This window comes from Lutjanus erythropterus, chromosome 11 (genome assembly GCF_056507025.1).
Source record: "Lutjanus erythropterus isolate fLutEry1 chromosome 11, fLutEry1.hap2, whole genome shotgun sequence".
Taxonomy (NCBI): Eukaryota; Metazoa; Chordata; class Actinopteri; order Lutjaniformes; family Lutjanidae; genus Lutjanus; species Lutjanus erythropterus.
The window spans coordinates 12,415,206-12,436,911 of record NC_139327.1 but is presented as its reverse complement, the minus strand read 5'-3'; the positions used below and the strand labels follow the sequence as shown (position 1 = coordinate 12,436,911).

The following is a 21,706-nucleotide window of genomic DNA, read 5'->3' as shown; positions in this document are numbered from 1 at the left end:
CAACATAGCCAAGTAATGTTGAAATGTTCTAAAGTTACACTGCAAGTCTGTTCAAAGGGCTGATTTATCCTGTGAGTCAACAATCGGGGAAAAACACAGAACTGAACTTTACCCCGTGACGTAAGGCTGAAAGAGGAGGGCGGCTGGCGCATTGCATTGTGGTCGCCGGTGCCTGACAGAAATAGAAAAAGAAAGAAAAAGAAGAAACAGAAAGCACACGACTCTCTTGTGAACTACACTGATATACAGCCTGAACAGAACATTAAACGGTGAGCTGATACTGAAACATATCATTTTGTTGCGGCCAGAGGCTCAGATATGCTGTAAACAAAAGTAGCATGAGATGATACAAGCAGACAGCCGTTGAAGCTACGTTAGCGCTAACTAAGTTCATTTGAAGGCGCCTAAAATTTTGCGCTGTTAATGTTACACTGTAACTTCAGAGTGCTAACTTCTTACGCTACGACAAGGATTGTTCCAGGATCACGTAGCATTAAAAAATAAGCGAACACCCCTTGTTAACCAACAATGGCGATTCGAAGAGCTATGAACATTAGCTCGTTGCGCTAAAGCTGTTAGCATCGAAGTGTTTAGCGCGCGCAATTCAACACCGGTGGTGTACTAACCCTAATGTTGCTAGTCAGTGTATAAAAAAAGTGTGAATTCATACATGGATATGTAGTTTAGTGTGTCTAGCTGTAAAATCGTTTTAATAGTGGGAAAACATTGCATTATTCTTTATGACCCAAATATTTTTTACTCATTCTGCGGTTTTCAGGTTGCCCGTCCAGGTACCGGGCCTTTCATGCCAACGAAAAGCGGTCGTGATTAACAAGGAAGACTTGTTTTGCGAAACCCTCGCGAGATTACATGTGTCAGCTCTTCTTTGTGCGCGATGTCCGAATTAATTAGGTTTTATAACGTCACACAGCTGTGATTAAATAGTTGTGTGTATTTCGGGGCATAAAGTACTCGGTGAGGATTAGGGAAAGATCATGGTGTGGGTTAAAAAAAAAAACCTCACTCTCGCGAGATCGGTCGTTGGTCTGGGGTTCCCATTTAGACACGACAATGAAAAAAAAACACCATACACTGTTAAAATTAGCTACTGCGGTTGAATTAACGTTAAAGTTGTTATACTTATTTTATACCTTATTTTTTTCAACTCCTTGCACAATTATTTAAAATTGTGTGTTGAATTGATTGAAATATGCCCATCGGGGATATAACAATTCATCATACTGCACTGATCTCTTGCATAGCTTCTCAATCCAGTGCACATGGTGTATCCTACAGTGCTGTCGATTGTTAAGACAGTAATATGCCTATATTTTTATTGTGTATTATTAGCACATTGGGCTTGAAATGAAACAGACTCTGAGCTTAAAGAATTGACTTTCATCTTCTAAGAACAACTAATCACCCAGTTGACTTCTTTGTAAGTGTATTTCAGTAAAACTGGGCAAGCCTCCTAAGCTAACAGACAAGACATCTGTAATCAAGTGAAGATTGCCTCAGAACAACCCTGATAATAGTCTGCTGAGGTTTGTGGGTTGTAAACGTATTTGATAAATAAGGTGTCTTAGGCTTAGGTTACCATATTTTTCCAATGACTGTGTATATAGCTACATTTGCTATAGGACTGCAACTAAAGATTATTCTCACAATGAATCCATTAATTATTTAGTCTCTGATAAACAGTTGTGAAAAATGCTCATCAGATTTGTTTGTTTTGTTCAACAAACAGTCCAAAACCCTAAGACTTTTCATTTACTATCATGGACGACAAAGGAAGACAACAAATCCTCACATTTAAGACGGTTAACTACCAAGTATTTGATATATTTGCTTGAGAAGTGAGTATGGCTGCAACTAAGTTATGTTTATCATCAGTTAATATGTTGATTAATTTCTCCATTAACTGATCAGTAGGTCAACTTGTAAAAGAAAATGGTGAAAAATGTTGATAAAATTTTCAAAGCCAAAGTTGATGTCTTCAGATGTCCATAACCCACTGGTATTCAGTTTGTCATAGGAGGAGTAAAGAAACCAGTAAATATTCACAGTTGGGAAGTGGAAATCAGAATTTGTAATTTTTTTTATGGAAAAATAATTCAAAATTAAAAAAATCAAATAGATTATCAAAATTGTTGCCAATTAATTTAATAATCGGTTAATAATAAGCTCTAAAAGTGATTGAAATGATAAATAATCGGCAAATATTAACAACTTTCTTTTGATTGGCTCAGCTCTAATAAGATGAATTTTACTGTATTTTAATTTTCATGGTGTTCTTTGTGTTACATTTCAGTAGTTGGTGATCTGTGACCGCCTACAAAGCAGCCATGTCGTCAACATCCCAAAAGCATAAAGATTTTGTGGCTGAGCCCATGGGTGAGAAGCCAGTGATGGCTCTTGCTGGCATTGGAGACGTCCTCGGCAAAAGACTGGAGGATAAAGGTTTCGACAAGGTGATTTGATTACATCACATGTTTGATGCAGTATTTTGTATGTACACATGTTAAATGCAGAGTCCATAGCTGGTGCTTACCTTCACTGTGACAGTGGTATCCTCACAGAAATTTAAATCATTGTATTTCAATCAATAAAACAAATGAATGTTTGAAAATTTGGGCTAGAATAGTGTATAAAATTCAGTCATTTTAGTTAAGTAATTATTTTGCTTTCAGCCCATCATTTTCACCCAATTTTATCTGCTTTGTCAAATTTACATGAAAGTTCCGGTTTATGTAATGATAATGAAAAATATAAGGAGCAGAAAAATCATTGTGTAAAAAGCAGCTCTTACTGTGTTTTGAGTACAAACCAATGCAGTTATATTCACATATTCAATGTATTTATTTTTACAGTTGTATCTATGATTTTTTATAGATAATTTAGTAAAATGAAATTAAAATAAAAAACGAAATTTCACTCCAACTTGAAGCAGGTTCCCTGATTTTTAAATTATGTATTTTTCTTGTTATCTAATAGGCTACTGCATGTCTGTCTCTGTATCATTTTGGTGTCTTTGACATTTGTGGGTGTGAAATGTCTTGCTATTGTCTATCCTCATTGTACTACTGTAAGGTGTCAAACCATCCCTTTTCCAGACACCAGTTGTTTATTCAGGTTATCATCACCATAGAGCTATAAAGAAATATTCACTTGTGTTTATTAAACATCAAGTACTTGACAACAGGGCTGTACTGCCCTGGGAAATCCTTCAACACTTGTAGGGCTGCACCTAGAAATTATTTTCATTGTTGATTAATTTGTTGATATTTTTTCTCAATTAATCAGTTAGTTGTTAGGGCCATAAAATGTCAGGAAATTGTGATTAGTGTTTTCCCTAAGCCCAGCATGACATCTTCAAGTATCATTCTTTTTGTCCACAACTCAGAGATATTCAATTTACTGTCACAGTGGACTAAAGAAAGCATGTAATATTCACATTTGATAAGTTGAAACCAGAGAATTTGGACATGTTTTTAGTGAGTAATTTAATATTTGACAACTAATCAGTTATTCAAGTAATCATTGCAGCTCTAAACACATCATCCCTTTCTTATTTTGACTTTCTGTGTATTCATCTCCATTCACAGGCGTATGTTGTCCTTGGGCAGTTTCTGGTGCTGAAGAAAGAGGAGGAGCTCTTCCGGGACTGGCTGAAGGACACTTGCGGGGCAAACGCTAAACAACAAGGTGACTGCTATGGCTGTCTCAAAGAATGGTGTGATGCCTTCCTATAAATCATTCAGTCGCTGTTTTCTACTTCTAAAGTCCAAACTGTACATTACCTCTTCAGTGATCTTGATTCAATTCAGCTACAACACACATGTGAACTGACACTGCACCCACTAATGAGGTTTATTGAAGTCAGCTTGTTTTTAAATTATTCTTAAAGCTGTTGGTGTTATTTCTGAAATCGTTTGCCCCAAAATAGAATTCACATATGTCCTTCTCATGGCCTTGACAGCTGGAGACTCTTAGTCTAGATCTACATGTCATTCTATAAATTGCCAATAAATTGATATGTTGGATGGATAATTGCAAAATGTGACAATTATATTTTGACTTGTGAAATATGAAATAGTTGCAACTAATAACGCTGATGATGCTCCTTTCAATAAGGGTTTATCAGTAAGTCATGTCACAGAGCCTGCATGTTCACCAGCAGGATTGTGATGTTTGTAAAGCTTAATTAAATGTAGCCTTTATTAATGATGGGGCACCTCTGTTTGACAAGTCAAAATGTCTGTTTAAACAATTTATAGATGAGCTTGAAACTGAATGTAGTGTTTCCAGTTTTGGGAAAGAGCTGCTCAATTTAACGTTAAGTTTGCGCAGGATAACTTATGCATGTACTTTCTATTAAAGGTTGAAGTTTTAATCATCCTTTGTTGGTCATGTTCTGAGATTTTACTGTTTTAAGCTAAACATGGCTAGTTTGTTCTATGTTTAAACTCACCACAGGTTTTTGTTCTGTTTAATTTAATTACCAGTACAATCCAGAATAATATTTGTACTCCCATTTAATTCTTGAGCTCTTGGCCCCATTTGCCTGTTTTCAAAGCCGCTACAAAGTTGATGTGAGCTGTTTTCTTCTTTTCTTTTTCTTTTTTTTTTAGCACATCATATCACTGTTTTGTATCATGTACTGCTCACAAATAATATTTAAACAATTTCTTGAAGAGGTTGATTGTCTTAAGCATCTTGCTGAGGTTGTGACTAATTTCTGTGACACAAAAAAACTAAACCTCAAAACTGATGTGACACTGGTCTTTGAAGAGAACATTTCTTTTTTATTGCAAAAACTTTTAACTTTTGACGCCCAGACTACCACATCTGGCCTGCTCAGAGCTTGTTTGAACCTGAAGATGGAAATGTGTGTTAAATAAAGATGCCGATGCAACAAACTCAAACATTGTCAAAAACGTGTCAGTCTATTGCTGATGAGCAGGCTGCAGCATTTACATTAAAATTAAATTGTTTTTTATTGAGGGTTTTATATCATTCTCTAACTTCGTAGTAGTGTCACTTATGCATTCAAGTCCAAACATTCAAAATATGATTGGAGCCACATATGTTTTAGCTATTGCTATTTCCAGTGCTTTTTTTCCCCAAGCTCTTCTAAAAACAGTTTCCCATGGGACCAGATGTAGGTTTCTTTATGACATTGCTACATATGAACCCTCAGGTTGAGGGAGGTTTCACCACTTTTTGCTAATTTCTGAGTGCGAGTTTCCATTTGAAAGACCTGGAAAACAACTCGTATGGAGTCTTTAAAGACTTAACAAGTATTTGTCTACTAGATTAACCAGACAATATTGCTAATTTAGCAGCAAACAACTCATTCTGTAGCTTTCTGAAGTGCTGCGGGTTGGGACAAATGAGCAGAACTCATTCAGACTGATAAGACTTGTTGCTTAAATGGCCGACATGATATCCACTGTTATGATTAAACATTGTCAAGATCACACAACAAATCAAAACCAATAACTATACAGTAAATCAATCAGCGTTCTGTTTGTTCATCAACAGTTTAGAAGCTAAAGTAGCTGGTCTGCTGTGATAGAATGTATTTGAAGCTTCAACAGAAGTTGATCTTGTTTCTTATTCTGCAAATCAAAAGCCCAACAAGGCTGGGGAAAAACCCATCCAGTATCTTACGTGACTTGTCTTTTAATTACCTCAAAACCCCAGAAAAGGGAAAGGATAAATCACTGATGTGAGTTTCCAGAATACTACCTATAGCGTGTATTTTTTTGGCCAGACATTCATAACTGAGCTTGATGTTGTCTTTGACTGTCTTTCTAAACATGAGATGCCTTAATGCATGTTAGTTTAAAAGTTAGTTTTATTCAGTCAGATGAAGTATAAGATCTGCAGTAGTGCATGTCCACGCTGTGTCACGTACGTAATCTTCCACACATCACCAGCGTTTTGAAGATGTAACCGTTGTCTATATCACAGCTTTTTGTTAAAGCACACTGGCTGATGTGTTTGACTGTGAACACTCTTCAGTTTTTATATTGCTGTTATTTTAAAACAATAAAAGGCAAAGTATCAGATTTGGACATGCCTGTTTTTCTTTTTTTTTAATCTGTTCATTAAAGATTTCATTTTTACCTGATAAATAAAATCACAAATGAGAGAATGTCTTTGATAACAGGATGTTTTATTTCAATGCCTGATATTCCATGGTTACCTTTTCGCCAACCTCCAAATTGGACATTTGCAAGATACTGAAAATACATTGGTTAATTTTTGAAACAATCCAGAGCAGGGGGTTCCCAAAAGTTTTATCATGTTGGACATTGCCGTGGAGATCATGTGATGGGATCATGTCTGAGGGAACTCCAAATGAGCAGTTTTCTTTTGTGGATATGATTTAACAGAACTAAATCACTGCATTTACTATAGATGGAGAAATAACCATGGAAAAATTGAAACTCTCAATTGAAACAGGAATTCCTAACTTGCTCACAGCAGTCCTCACATTACGTGAATGAGTAGAGACGTCAGAGTTTTCTGGAAACCGCTGAAGGACCCCTCTGCTCTGGAGAACCTCTCAGATGACGATGTACACCTGTCTTTAAAAGTACATTATAACTGCTGTATTTATTTTTTGCCTCAAAGAAATAGAAAATTATTCATGTGACACACTCATAATAATAACTGAATAGCTGATTTTGCTTTCATGGCTTACATTGTACTATATACTGAATATGTCCATAACCCCTGGAATGTTCTTTTTTTGGGTCGGTGTGCTATTATTGAACTATAAAATCTCGATTCGACAGTGATCAAATGCTCAGAATTGTTGCTTAAGTTTCACAGTTAGCACCTATGCACACACACACACACGTCCACATCCACACTACAGCAACAGTATATAAATGAGCAAAATGCTAAAATCTTAAAACCTTGAAATAAATATATATGATTATAATCCACTCAGAAACAGCTGTTTTCCTTGGTAGATACAAGTAACTGCCAAAACAAGAAAAGCCTAAGTGAATGAGGAATACAAAATATATTGACAGTAAATGTGAAGGACAATCTAAATGTTGAGGGAGAACAAAACATTCTGTGTTGAAACCTCAACCTGTAAGTAAAGTGTTCATCTGAGGAGGAGCGTTATGTCGCCAGCAGATGGAAATTGGCGATTATTACCCAGCATAAGCTTGTCTTTTTGTCAGATGCCGGATGGACGATTTATATGAGGAGCCCTGACCTGATCAGAGCAGCATCTGACACACGTAGCACCACCATAATCCAGATTTAATGTGGAAATTTAGCAACAGATGCAGCAGAATTTATATGAATCTGTTCCTGTGATTAAGACACTTAATGCTCAGACTGTTTCCTGTTTTAGCAGTTACCTGTAAATATATATGAGCATGAAATGTCTGTGTTTTCAACCAGATGATAGCTGTTTTTTAAAATTTCTTCTCTTTAAACTTCTAGTCTTCTTTTTAATAGCGAGAATTTCGACTCTTTATCGATTGAATCTTAAGTTTTGTTTCAAATTCCCCTCTAACACTGAGACAGACGTTAGCAGTTAAAGAATTTAGTTTGAGACGATTTTGTAGTTTGATTATGTACTGTACATCGGCAGCTTTTATGCAAGGTTACTATAGTACATTGATGTCTTATTTAGATTGGAAGTACATGTACACACTGTACATACATGTACATACTGTACAGTTGTACTTTTTAATCACAACAATCCCTGATTGGTCTCAAAGCAGAGCGCAGAAGAACTTCTTCTCCCTGAAGGGGTTCTCTGAGGTGGGCACGGGGGTGATCAGGGGGTCGTCGCAGGAGTGTGCGTCACAGTACGCCATCAGGTCAGCCGCTGCCTTTGATACCTGGAGAGGAGGAGGGTCACATTCAGGTCAGCTCACGGATATCTTTACATTAGATTATAACAGTGGCGCTCAAACTTTTTTTTGCATGCCCCTAGTCAGAAGCTGAAAAAAGCGCACACAACACTCCCCTACGCTCTTTTTTGTATCAGTCATTAACAATAATTGGGGAAGCAACTTGTTTGTTTATTTTTGTTACATGAATCATAACCATTTAATTTAGTTTCACTCTATTTTGCCTCTGGTCATCCATGGCCCTCATGCAGTGGTTCTGTGCGCCACCAGCGGGGCCCACCCCACAGTTTGAGAACCACTCGATTATACTACTTTCAACCATTGCACAGTTGAAATTAAAAAAAAGCAAAGTTAATTCTTTGATTTTATTAATTGTGCCTTTTGTTGTCATTGATTTCATTAATCTGTCTCAGGTCAGAGGTCGTGGTGCGTTCAGAGACTACAAGAAATTCTTCATTGGAAAACTTGTGCAATATTTAACAGTCAACAGTTTCCCTCTTAATAGGGATAAATTGGAGATATTATAACACTCATTTTGGTTGTATTTGTGCTCTTAAGTCTAACTAGGACATCATTTTTGTTAAGACTATGTATGATGCTTTTTTTTTGTCCTCCTGTTCTGTCCACAGACTACAGGTAGCAGCACTAACAGTCTACAGAGAGACGTTCTGTTTGTATGACCCTCATGAAGACCAGTAGAGTTTTGTCTTACAGCTCTGGTAATGATGGGTATTAATTCACAGTTTTTGAACTCTGCCCTTTAGATCTTTTCATCAGCATCTTTTAGCACCCAAATGACTTGAGCACATGTGTTCAGTCCATAGTTTCTGCCTGAGGTCCATTCATTTCATCGTATACATATGACAGTCTCCTTTTACAGCCTCTCACCAGCTCTTTTTTCACAGTCTTCGGGTTTTAAGCCTGAAAGTCTGAACATTTTAGCTCATATTTGGCTAATGAAGACTCAATATATCAGTCAAAACTGAAAATTTGAACTGTATCAAGTATTTTTCTACCAAAACTGGGGGAAAAAAATGATAATGATGGGTAAACTACCATTAACAATACTAGTGGGGTGAACAGATGTAACATATTGATTCATTTGAAGAAAACCGGATGTTTGCATTAACAAAGATATCAGGATACAGCAGTGAACACAAAAATAGACAATCAAACAATACAGAATCAATAAGAGCAGAAAACAGAATGGAGTGAAAAGGCATCAGTTTTATATTTTCAGTTTATGTGGATTTGTGTATGAAATATGTGAAGATATAAAAGTTAAAAATCTCAATTGAATCCTCATTTAGTTGTAGAATACCACTTAATTTTGCTCTACGGATTTATGGATGAATAAAAACAATTTAAAGGGTTCGAGCCTAATCATGTATTGGCTGCATATTTTTATTTTAGTGTTGCAAAGTTTTGGAGAAAAGAGATGGAAGCACCTCTGGTTCAGACTGTCATGTTTTTCACTCTCAAAGGTGACAGCAGCTGAAAACGGTCTTTAAAACACAACATTATTAGTGTTACATATTAAGTTTGCCCCTACTTAATTTCCAAGGTGCCTCTGCGAGGTGTTTTTGACGCCATCAGGAACATGAGAGAAGTCAATACCATTTGGAAACTCTCCAACAGGAACCATTGACTTAAAGTGCATTTGAGAAGGTCACCGGTCACCTTTTGTTCATCTGTGAACCAACGTGGATGATGAAATTGTGTTAATTCTTCAGTGCTGTGCTGTCAGCTTTGGTTTGAGGATTTAGATGTGCCAAAGAGAATTGACAGCAAAGACAAACTGTATTTTTTAAATATGAGGGCAGGGTTTTTTTTTTCTGTATTAATCACTTAACAACAAAGTGGTGGTGTTGTGATTTTTATGGGTAATATTACCGCTGTTCTTGACCTACTGCAGCATAGCAACATAACACAAGATTTCAGTGTAATATCTGGACTTTTTTCTTTTTTAGCTTCTCAAAAAAGTCAAATAAGAATTGAAAACAGGTTTTGATCTACTGTATTGTTTTTAGTTATCAGTTGCCTCTATTTCCTCCTTTTGTGTCTCACGTGTTTTGGCTTATTACACCATCATGATTCATATCTGAGGTGTTCAGATTGTCTTACCTTTATCCTGCAGAAACTAGCCTCTATCTTCAGTTGCTCCACCAGCTTCCTGGCTTGGCCGACACTCATGGTGCTGTTCACTGGGGTGTCTCCTTTCATCCTGGCCACAAACACAGCAAAATTTTAAGATTCATGGAACTGAATTGGATAGAAGAACATTACAAAAATATTGTTGTTGGGTTTTTGTTTTTGTTTTGTTTTTATTACATTTTTTCTATTGAAGTAGTGTCCCTACAGCCCTGCTTCCCCAGAAATGATTGATCCAGAAATCCTACATGCTTCACTATATTGTATTTCTAAAAACACTAAAAATGTATTAATGATGTTTATGGGTGGCAATAAATTCTGATTAAAATGGTTATTTCTTATCCACACAGCTGGGTATATCAATAGCAAAATTAGCTTTTTAATACAACATTCTATGTGGCAGATCAAATAAATTAAACTGTATGTTTGAACTGAGACAAACACATTATATCGCACTATATATGATAAAACCTATGTCCATAAAATTATAGTATTTGACTAGTTTTTTGTAGGCTATGGCAGCTTTGGATGCAAAGCAAGCAAGCATGAAACCAGTCAGTCTCCAGCAGAAGTCTAAATATCCGTCAATACTGTGTCATAGAATTGGCACAGCTGCTACATTATGTCATCTTATATGGCAACAAAATCATATATGTTTTAACAAACGCAAACCAAACATGTAAACTGGGCCAAATGGTCAGATTTATTCACCATGGCCCACAGATTCTCCCACTACGAGCAGGAATAACCACAGAAATATCAAATGTGGAATGAAATAAGCACTGCAGCTACACAGACATGTATGAAATCATGAATAAATGTGCTGAAAATAAATGTGTCACAGGTGGAAAAAGGAATCAAGCAGGATGGATTGTCAACAGGAAAGGAAAGAAAAAACAGCAGCAAAGGAGCGAATCTATTTGAACCATTCTGGACCTTTCCCCATTGTCTTTTTCCTTCTCCCTCCATCCACCCCCTTTTCTCCTTACCCGTATTATATTCCTCTTCAGGTGCAATCTTCCCCCCTCTTCTCTCTCTTTTTTCCTCTCTTTTTTTCTGCCTCTCTGTGTCCCCTCTGTGAGCTTATGTTTGGTGGTATCAGTGTAGCCGGACCCCACCCCTCACAGACAACAGCCTGGATGGTACCCTGCTCTGTACAGTCCAGTGCACTGCAATTCTGCCACAATGAGCACTAGATTTGTGGTGGATGGATAGGATCACCCCCTCGGCAGTGAGTGGTACCTGCCAGACGGAGGGAGGGGGAAGCCTTTGGTGATGGTTTTCTTATGAGGGGTGGAACGTACCATGTCTGTGCCTGGAAAATTGGGGCCAAGTGGATATTTTCTTAGGTTTCAATCTCTGACATGGAGCAGGGTGTTTAATGTGGTGTGTGGTTTTGGTTTGTAGTGCTAAAAGATTATATATATTACATCCTGGGATGTGAACTCCAGAAGCCTGATTCACCATGTATCTCTATGCCTTTTGTGATGCCCACCCTCTCCTCTGTTGCTATGGGGACTGCTGCAGTCAGTCTAGTGTAGTGGTTTACATCACAGTTCAAATTGTGAAATTAAGGCTGGTATTTAAATGTGACAGTGTGTGTGCTGCAAATGAAAAAAAAATCTTTCTATTATGAATGATGGTATAAACATAAAGAAATGGACGGTGGGTAGTGTATTTTTATAGCTGTTAACGTTTCTTGTGACGCTCTCAGATGAAAGACACGGTCGTCTCTAGAATAGAACCTCAGACTCGTGGAAAATCTCGCGAGAGTGACCATTTTCACCCACACCATGAGCCTTCACTGAAGCTAACTAACCGTTTTCTGCCTCTAAACCTACTCAGCATTGAACCCACAGCGTTGCAACACTGTATAACCCAATTAGTTTGCACAGAGTCCACAAAGATGAAACAAGACGTACAAGTCTCGCGAGTTTCACAAATAAAGGGTTGCGTTCTAGTCAAAACCCTTATAGACCCTGTGGAGGAAATAGCCCCATTAGCACGACGTCTACAACGGCTACGTCTAGGTCGTACAGCGGCTTGAATGAATAGCATGTAACTGCTAAATAAAAATTTATTTATTTGTTTTACAAAATAGCATTGCAATAAATCTGACAAATCTTCTGTATGGCGAGAAATAATAGGATACTCGAGCAGACTCGCAGTTTGCAATCCGCAACTGAATCTTGAATATCGTGTGTCTAGAAGCAACCCCAGACCGGCGAGCGATCTCGCGAGAGTCATTTTTTCCCCCTCAAACCATAATCTGTCCCTAACTTTAACCAAGTATTTTGTCCATAACCCTCTTCAGATTTTAACATTATTCATTATAAAACCTGAAATTTGCCAGAATGCATAATGACGAAACAGCGCGTCCAAATCTCACGAGAGTTTCACAAATCAAGAGTTCCCTTCTAGACACGACCAAACTACCCGACACCATCTTTGCTAAGCTAGTGTTGCCTCGGCTTTAATGGCGCCAAAGCTTCTGTGCCCCACACTTATCTTTGCCGACAGCGACCAATCTATCGATGTTACTATTTCTGACAGCTAGGAGGCAATTACGCGTTCTTGCTTGTTTGTCCTTCATAATTGCCGTCGTGTGCGCCGCAGTAGCTCACTGGGGCAAGACCAAAATACTACACATAATTGAAGAAAATGAGAAAAACACTCAAAGTAGCATTTCTTGCTCTCTTCTTTCATCTTAAAGTCAAATAACAAGCGGAGGTGACTGAAATCGTGATTATAATATCTCTATATATTTGAGTATATTTATAATATATTTTATCAGGGGCCATTTACAAAATACAGTAATGTCAAAAAGAAAAAAAGTTGCTGTGTACCATGTGTAGTTTCTTAGCTAATATTAATCTGTAGTCCTCTGTGCAGGTGAAAGGAAACAAACAGGAGGTGTTGATGAGTGCACTAAACCAGTGGTTCTCAAATAGGGGTTTGTGGACCCACAACAGTTTGTGGCACTCTGCCAGGGGGTCCGTGAAAAGTTTTCAGATTCATTCACTTAAATAATCATGATATAAAAAATCATTTCTTCCTGGCTTGTTACAAAATGCTTCTTAGTTTATTTCATCATATAACATTTTATTATATTTTATTTTTATACATACAGTAGTTCACTGATTAAGTTCTAATCTAACAACCTGTTTTTGTTCTTTTTTATTTTTTATCATGACAATTTTCTGTTATTTATTATTTATTATTTATATTGTATATTAATCAGAATCAGAATGTGCATTTTCTTTTATGTATGCACTATGTGAAACACTCTCTTGATGTGTGTGTATGTGTGTTTGAGTATTTGTGCAAATATTTCTAATACATGTAAAATGTATTTCTAGTGCATTTTTCTTGTGTTGTTTCATATAACTAAGTAGAAGAGTAAAAAATAAGCTGCATCAAATTATTTGAAGGGACATACACAAGAGGTCCCTGGTATATATTATATCTTGAAGGGGTCCTTGGCTTTGGCAAAATTGAGAACCACTGCACAAAGCAACTGTAAACTATATTTCTTTTATTTATTCATTATTTTATGTTTTGTAGAATTCTGTAATGTTGGATATAGCAGATATCATCACTCTCTCTTTGTACTTACTAATTTTGACTATAACTCCTGCAAATTAAACAACATATGTTAAATGTAATAGAATGATGTTAAAGAAAGAAAATGAAAAGAAACATCTTTTTTCTGCATGTTTGAAGCTCAAATGAAATGACTGTCTTCTAGGAAACTGTACCTGCACACACATTGTGTCCAAACTCTTTATTTGAGTTCAACATTTCCCTTTTTATTGTGTTGAAATGTTGAAATTTTATTTTTCTTCACACTGTCAGGTGCTGCAGACGAACCTCTTGAGGGTGAGCAGCAGTTTATTTGGATTTAAAAGCCGCAGCTGCAGTTTAAGGACTCCATCTGCTGGATGATGCTGGCAGGTTTGACTGCATCACTGATCGCAGTAACAACAAGCTTGTTCCTAATGAATCAGCCAGGAGATCCGTGAACCACCGACTTCTTTTGAGGTAAATAGTGAAATTAAATGATCCAAATTCGAATTATAAGTTGGATTATAGAAACAGCAATTAATGCAATTGACAGGAAATATAAGGAAAGTAATCAAGGATAAAAACCCACCAGAATCACGTGTACCTCACCTTGTTTCTGGAGCAAATCTTAGTTCATTGTCAGAGATGAATTATCTCATTCATTTTAATTATAGTGAAATGTTAGTATCAGTTTCAAGAACTAAACAAGCTTTTCAGGAAAGACAATTAAGTGCCAAATTAAGTTTATGTATAAGATTATACCTCGGTGGTTTGATCACATCAACTGATTAACAGGTTGAAGAAGGGGGTTTTCTGAAAAAGTGACTTTGGATTTTAGAGCAAGTTGCAAATTGAGCAAATATGTTATTAAATAAACAGAAGTCCCTCTGCACAGCCAGTTCCAGGGATCAGGGGCTGGTCAGTCACAGGAACATTTCAGCTAAAAACATCAACATAAACTTCTGCACACTGAACTGAAATACTGTGATTTTATACTGAAGCGAACAACGCATGAGCAAATTGCACCTACAGTATTTTGGTCATGGTTCATAACCAAAGAGCTCAAAACATCTGCAGTTGTAAGAGAGTATTTACTTTTATAGTAATATATATTTTAAAGATTTAAAGATAAACTAACAAGTCAAAATTAGCTTCTTTTTTCAGTTAGCTGGAGCAGTAAAAAAAAAAATAAATCAGAAAACTATCAATTTAACTCCTTATTTAGCATTTATAATAAATATTTAAACAATTAATAAATGGTTTTAACATGCTATAATGGAACTGTAAGCAGATATGAAGTATTTTCATTTATGTATTTGCAAATACATTTCTCAACAACTTTAACTCCTCTAATAAAAATGTATGCAAGTATTTGAATGCTAAATAAAACAAAACAACACTTGCTTTAAATAATGACATATCAAAATAAGTTGTTAACACATGTATAAAGAATAACAGGCAGTAATAAAAAAAAAAAAATCCTAACTCAAGGTTCACATGGTAGCTTTTTCTGGAGCTTTAACCACGTTCCTCCTCATGATAGTTTTTGCTCTGTTGTCACAGCAGAAATAGTTGAAAGTTCTAGAAAAATCAAGAAATTGGACCTTAAAATTTTAAGTCTCAGTCTGAGTCAAAATGGTCTGATTCCAGCTTAATACATGGGAATATTTTCTGATTCTTTACTTTTTCTTTATGACACAAAACTGAGTACCTTAAGGTTGTGGACAAAACTACACATTTAAAAATGTCATCTTGGGCTTTAGGAAACACTAATCAACATTTTATAGACCAAACAATTAATCGATTAATCAAGAAAACAGTCAACATATTAATCAACAATGAAAATAATCATTAGATGTTGCTCTAAATGCAGATAATTATTAATATGTTAATCTGATTTATTACACAATTATTCCCTGTTAATAAGAAGCGGTGTATGCATCACAGGAGGGGTTATAGTTGTTGAAAAATAGATGAATAGCCAAATAAAACTCTTTATTTCTGCTTACACTTTCATTACAGTGTGATATAAACCATGTGTCAGTGGTTTTATGCTGCTGCACTGATATCACTTGCAGAAAGGTACAATATACAATATATTCCCCTGTATCTCAGTTTCTCACTGAGATGAGAACAGAATAATAATGTTTTCTCTCAGGGAAAGAGATATTATTTTGAGTAGCAGCTTTCCGTCACTGGTTCCGTCACAAATTCTAAACTGGTTTGAGGCAACCCGTCTACATTTCACAGCAATGTTTTAATTCAGCAAGGACTTGGCGACATTGCTTGTAATTTGAGGACCAGTTTAAATCCTTGTGAACCTTTTTTTTTCTCTTCTGGCACAAACTCTGAAAAACAGTGACAGCAGGTACAAACCAGTACATGACTGCAAGGGCTGTGTCTAAAATGCTCAGCAGATGGTCCTCGAGAGCTCCTGTTTCATCTCTGCAGACTGTGCTCTGTTGTAATTAGTGTGGGTGTGTGCCATCATCCAGCAAAGAAGTCATTTAATAACACGCTGCCGTAATGGTAATAACGTCACATTTAGAAGTGTGTATGATGACGCAACACACGAGTGAGCTGGGGAAACTTATCTCTTATATAAGTAAACATTAAATCTCTTTTCAAAATAAGAGCGCAAAATGCTTCACACATAAATCCAGCGATGTTTTGAGCAAAGAATAGTTTCAGTAAACTCACTTGTATGTTTAATTATCTATCATGCTATAAATACGACATTTAATTAACTCTTCATACTTTTCTTTTCATTTAATACATCTTAATTAAGTTGAACTTAATTACTGTCGTGGCACACTGGAGCCCTCAAGTCTGGAGACCTCAAAGCTGAGACAGCCTGAGTTTCCTCATTTGATTTCATCTGTGATGCAAATACAGATTTATACAGAACATTTGACAGGTTTTAGTGAGTGCTTTTTAGTGAAAGACTACTAAAATAACAGGAAATCAGAGTGAGACCTTTAAGTTGTTTTTTTATCTACTTGTGTAAGCAAGAGTGGATGTTTCATGTTACGGTTGGTTGGTGGTCACTACATTACAACTATACTATAATAGCTAATAAACAAATCACTAGAGTGAATTAATTTAGCTACACTAAAATAATATAGCTATGTGTGTATTAGCGGATATTTTAAAGCAATGCAAAGGTTACTTTCTGTAGTAACTAATTACTTTAAAATGCAGTAATTGGTAAAGTAATTCAGTTTATTTTGAGAGATGTAACTAGTATCTGGAATTAATTACTAAATTAAAGTGACTTGTCCAACACTAGTCTCCTGCCTGAGGTGCACAGCAGGACAGGGGAGATGAAGAGACGCTGTCCTGCTGCCAGAGGAGTGCTGACTAAAATATTACAGCATGTATGGGAATAAATGAGAAAATAATAGGTATGTGTATATTTCCCTCTTTTCCCCGGATGGTCAAATAACTCAGTAAATCTGTTGCTAGTCACCTGATTTATATATTAAATATTCTGTCAATAAAGTGAGACTAAAGGCTAAAGGTAGACAGTCCAAACCAAGGTAATGCAGTGTGTTTCAAAACTTTAAAAGTAAGACTGTCTAGACACTGACAGACACCAGTGGTTATATTTGAACTTTTTGATCACAGTTATTGGTAGTGATGTGTCCCTACTGTCCCTATCCAATTACCATGCCCTTTTGTGTAACACTGTCAGACTATCATTGCCCCCTCAAACGTACTGCTGCTGTTTCAAATAAAATTTTCGTGACCCGGTCAATGCTTTGTTGACATTTTGATTTGAATTCAGCAGCAGATAGTGCAGCTCTCTGCCTCGAGGTTGATGTCAATAAAATATTGAAACAATGTTGGTAAATGATTTTCATTTCAACCCATTTGGCCCATTGATTCCACGACTGGACCGACGGACACTGAAACGCTGGAACTGATCCAAGCTCGCCGCTCGCTGTGGTGTTGATATATTGAAGAACAAAATGCATGATGCATTATCTGTCTGACTCTGCACATTAATGTCCGATGACTAGGGGCTTTGTAACACAGCTGCTGCATCTAAATGTTCTCCTGAATCGAACATGGCCTATGCAGCCATAACGTCCACTATAACCACTGAGTGACATAATGCTGCTGACAATCATTGCTAACTCAAAGCTGATGAGCTGAGGTGTAAAATGCCTGAATTGTGTTTGTGCAGTAGACTGCTGATGATAGTGTGACATTTATTTTTTATGTGTGAAGTCTTCTAGTGAATAAATAATTCACACCAGACCATATACTGTATTAGAGGTGACAACAGATTTTGCTAGTAATTGGGACTGACAAAAAATGATTATGGAAACGTTCAGGATGATTTCTACCAGGTAAATATATCAGTAATTGAGATATACTGTACTATTTAATTAGGTGAATCAAAAGGCCAAAATATAAATAAGAAAATGTCACCTTCAAATTTCTCATTCAGTTTGTTTCCTTCAAACTAAATGGTTTAGTCTAATATATTTTGGAGAAAATATCACTGCAGTTTACAGATATGTTCAGGGTTTTGCATCTTTGTAGGTACATTTATTTAAAAGGTTTTCTTTACCATATTAAAAATAATCCAGGCGGCACTATTTTCTTTCAATTTACTTGCTTTTACAAATTAGTTTCATATAAATATATCACTGACTCACTTATGCAGATACACTATAGCTGCCTTTGACCTGCCAGCTGGGCTAACTGTCAAAAATGATGGTGCCAGTGTGGTGTCATCACTGGTTTTGAATCAATACATTTCATTCAGTACATAAGCCAGGCTTTAAACTAAATGCTAATATGTCCACAATGCCAACGTTAACACCAGCAAGTCATGTTTTGTTGAAGTAATATTTACCATCTTCACCATATTGTAGTAGTTAAATGCTAAACACCAGCAGGCTATCATGCTCACAATGTTCACTTTGGCAGGTAACATTCAGTTTGGTTTATATTTGGTCATAAATCAGAATTGGTATGATTTTAGGATCTTAGTATTGGTCAAATACAAATTTTGACCTGATGATGGTGCTTGATGAAAACAGCTCATCCCGAAAGAGGAATGATTATCTGTATCAAATTTCATGGCAATCCATCCAACAGTTGTTGAGATATTTCAGTCTGATGGACCTGAGCAACACTGCCGCCCCTCGAGCAACATCGCTAAAACTGAAAAAAGGTTTAAACAAACTTGAGATTACATTACATTACAATTGTCAGCAAGTCAATCACATCACATCTCCAAACCGCACATACTTTTTATTTGCAGTAGTCATTGCCAGGTTGACAGCGAGTTTGTTTTAACCTCTTTCACTGATTGATCTGCCCCGAGTGCTCACATAGCCGTGAATCCCAAACCAGCTCTTATGCAATGATGGGTGGGGCGATCATCTGAATCATCAATTGCAATTGGCCGTTTGTATTGACAGTAATGTAAGTGATCAATACTTTCCAAATAGACACTCCTGACTTCATTCACAGAGTGCTGCTGATGAGTCGACTGGCAGAGCGAGCCTCAGCCTATCACACTGCATGATTTTATTGGATGTTTGTTTTCACTCATTGAAAAAAAATTGCAATAAATGAAAAAAGAGACTCACGAAAAGTATTTTTTCTCTTTTTTTTTTAATGAAAAGAGCCAGTTCCAGTGTGTTTACTAGAAATTAACATGGAGAACAACTTCACAATCCAGCCATCAGGTTTTTGTACTGCACACTTTAGGATGCTATTAAGGTAACATTATCATATTCATCTAGAACCAACAAAAGAGAAGACAAGACAGTAATTAAATCACTTGATGGGAAATCTTCAGTCATGTCACCAACACAGGAACCAGAATGATCCGAGCTGCTGCTAATCAAACATGTCAGAAATGGAAGAGAAGGTACATGTGTGAACTAACACAGAGCAGCCGCTGTCCAGAGAAAGACTGTGTTCCTCAAACCTCTTTACGCAGCGACTGTGCCTATGTATTGCACAACTGTTCTCTCTGGATGGGAGTTTGACGTCATGCCAACAAAGTATAGTGACACACATCTAAACCAGTGATCAATTTCCACACACATCGCTTTTCTTCAGCTGCATCCTTGTGTAGATGCTGCTGTCACAACTGTTTGTACAAGTTTCTAAAGTTCAAACTCATAAACTTCTTTCCTCTCTGGGAAGCCATGGATGCATGGAAGGCCCGTGTATATTTGAGATAATAATCTTGACACTGGCTGACTTATTAGTTACGGGTTCTCTGAACCACATTTCAGTGACTTTTTGCATATTATTTTGTGCTACAGGGTGATTTATAGATGCATGTTTTTTGGACTTTTACATCTGAGATCTACTTAAGATTCTCAAAGTTTCTAAGCCCCAAAGCCCATGTACTCTAGGAATATATTTCATTTAACGAGGCAAATTAAATCAGGTCCAAACATCTTCTAAATGTTTTTCATACGCTGTAACTTCAGGCATTTTATCTCAAAAGCAAACACATAAAATGCAAAAGGTCACGAATTATCTGTCTCTAGCGTATGGATGTGTGTTTATAACTTTGTCTGTATTACTGACATTGTAATAGGAATTGCTGCTGTTCAGTATTGATTTTGTCTATCAATTCTATTGAAGTACTTGACATCACATCATAACATGAGATCAGTTACATATACTGTTTACTGTATATAGGTGCTACTGAATTTAAACAAGATATTATTGTCATTCACACCAAAGATTTACTTCTGGCAGATTGTTGATAACTCAACCTGTCAAAAAACAATCATGACAAGCAGTTTTATCTCATAGAGCTTAAATCAACTGAATGTTAATGTTAATATGTGCAGAAAAATTTACTTGACAGACACATTTCACTGTAATGTAATGAGATGCTAGCAGCTGAAGCACAACAGTACTTTGAGCTAAAAGCTAATGTCAGCATGCTAACATGTTCACAACGAATATATGCAAGCATGTTGATGTTTAGCAGATATACAGCATGTTTTTCTTAGTTTTGCATGTTAGCATGCTAACATTTGTGATTTAGCATCAGACACAAAGTACAGCTGAGGCTCGTAGGAATGACATTAGTTTCACAGGTATTTGGTCATGAAGTATTGGATAAACAGAAAATTAGACCTGCAGGTGGCGCTAGATAAAAAGTCAGGGGACTTTTTATGAATCATCCTCTGGGGACCATGAATGTCTGAACCAAATTTCATGGCAATCTAAACCAATCCATTTTCAATAAAATAAAAAAAACAGTGCCAACCTCATGGTTTCACTACAGGAGAAGTGCGGGGATCATAAAAATAGAAGGATATATCACCTGGGAACTGAGGCTGAACTTAAATTAAACTTTTATCAAAATTACAATTTTTGAACCACAGGAGGCAGAGATGTCTTGGCTTACACATCATTACAGATCCATAACCATTTAAATATGTTTTTCAATGAAAATGAGAATAAAGATGTAAAAGTTTTTAAATTCGTCTGACAATCATATAGCAATTGCGGTATCAGTCAAAATAATCATAATTAAATATTTTTTCAAAACTTCAGCCCTAATGGGAACCATGAATGTCTGTGCACAGTTTAATAGCGATTAAAAAACAGTTGTTGAGACGTATCAACCAGGAGGAAAATAATGGACCAACATACCAGCCAACACTGTCATTCCAAGAGCCGTGCCACTAGCCTGGCAAAAGAAATATTTTGAAATCTATTCCTGTTTATTCTTGTCATGCTTATTTCTGATTTCGCCCAAATCATAAATTAAACATTAAAGTAAATCTTAATATCCTGCACATGTCAACACTGCAGCACACACATGTTCACTTTAATTCTATATAAAGTCACAACATGTGATACAAATATGCATCTTGTTAGGTACTGAATGTAAATTTCAGTTAGAGGACGTTTAAACTCGACAGGTTTGAAGTCATTTGAGGACAGAGTCTAGATTGTTTTGACATTTTTCTCATATACTGTAACTAAAGTCATGCATAAAACTATATGGGCATTTTTTTTTTGCCAAAATTAAAAGTGTTGCAGAAAAAAAAAATCACAGTTTTATTGAACCACAGTGATAATGAGATGGGCCCTTAAAAACA

General features: G+C 36.4%; 2 protein-coding genes across 3 annotated transcripts; one reads left to right on the top strand and one right to left on the bottom strand.

The window, feature by feature from the left end:
* The first annotated feature begins 111 nt into the window (after window positions 1–111).
* banf1 (barrier to autointegration nuclear assembly factor 1) lies at window positions 112–4,925 on the top strand. 2 transcript variants are annotated; one of them, XM_084730828.1, is made up of 3 exons: window positions 112–269; window positions 2,312–2,471; window positions 3,606–4,925. In XM_084730828.1, the coding sequence occupies exons 2-3, from the start codon at window positions 2,346–2,348 to the stop codon at window positions 3,750–3,752; spliced, it is 273 nt and encodes a 90-aa protein (XP_084586954.1). In that variant the 5' UTR covers window positions 112–269; window positions 2,312–2,345; the 3' UTR covers window positions 3,753–4,925. The 2 variants fall into 2 exon arrangements, with proteins under 2 accessions (XP_084586954.1, XP_084586955.1); XM_084730829.1 differs by having other exon boundaries at window positions 113–269; window positions 2,315–2,471.
* A 1,237-nt stretch (window positions 4,926–6,162) lies between these two features.
* On the bottom strand, window positions 6,163–11,236 carry gng3 (guanine nucleotide binding protein (G protein), gamma 3). Its single transcript, XM_084730831.1, has 3 exons — window positions 11,030–11,236; window positions 10,014–10,113; window positions 6,163–7,877 (listed from the first exon to the last, which is right to left on the bottom strand). Exons 2-3 carry the CDS (start codon window positions 10,110–10,112, stop codon window positions 7,749–7,751), a joined length of 228 nt encoding a protein of 75 aa, XP_084586957.1. The 5' UTR covers window position 10,113; window positions 11,030–11,236; the 3' UTR covers window positions 6,163–7,748.
* Window positions 11,237–21,706: the final 10,470 nt, after the last annotated feature.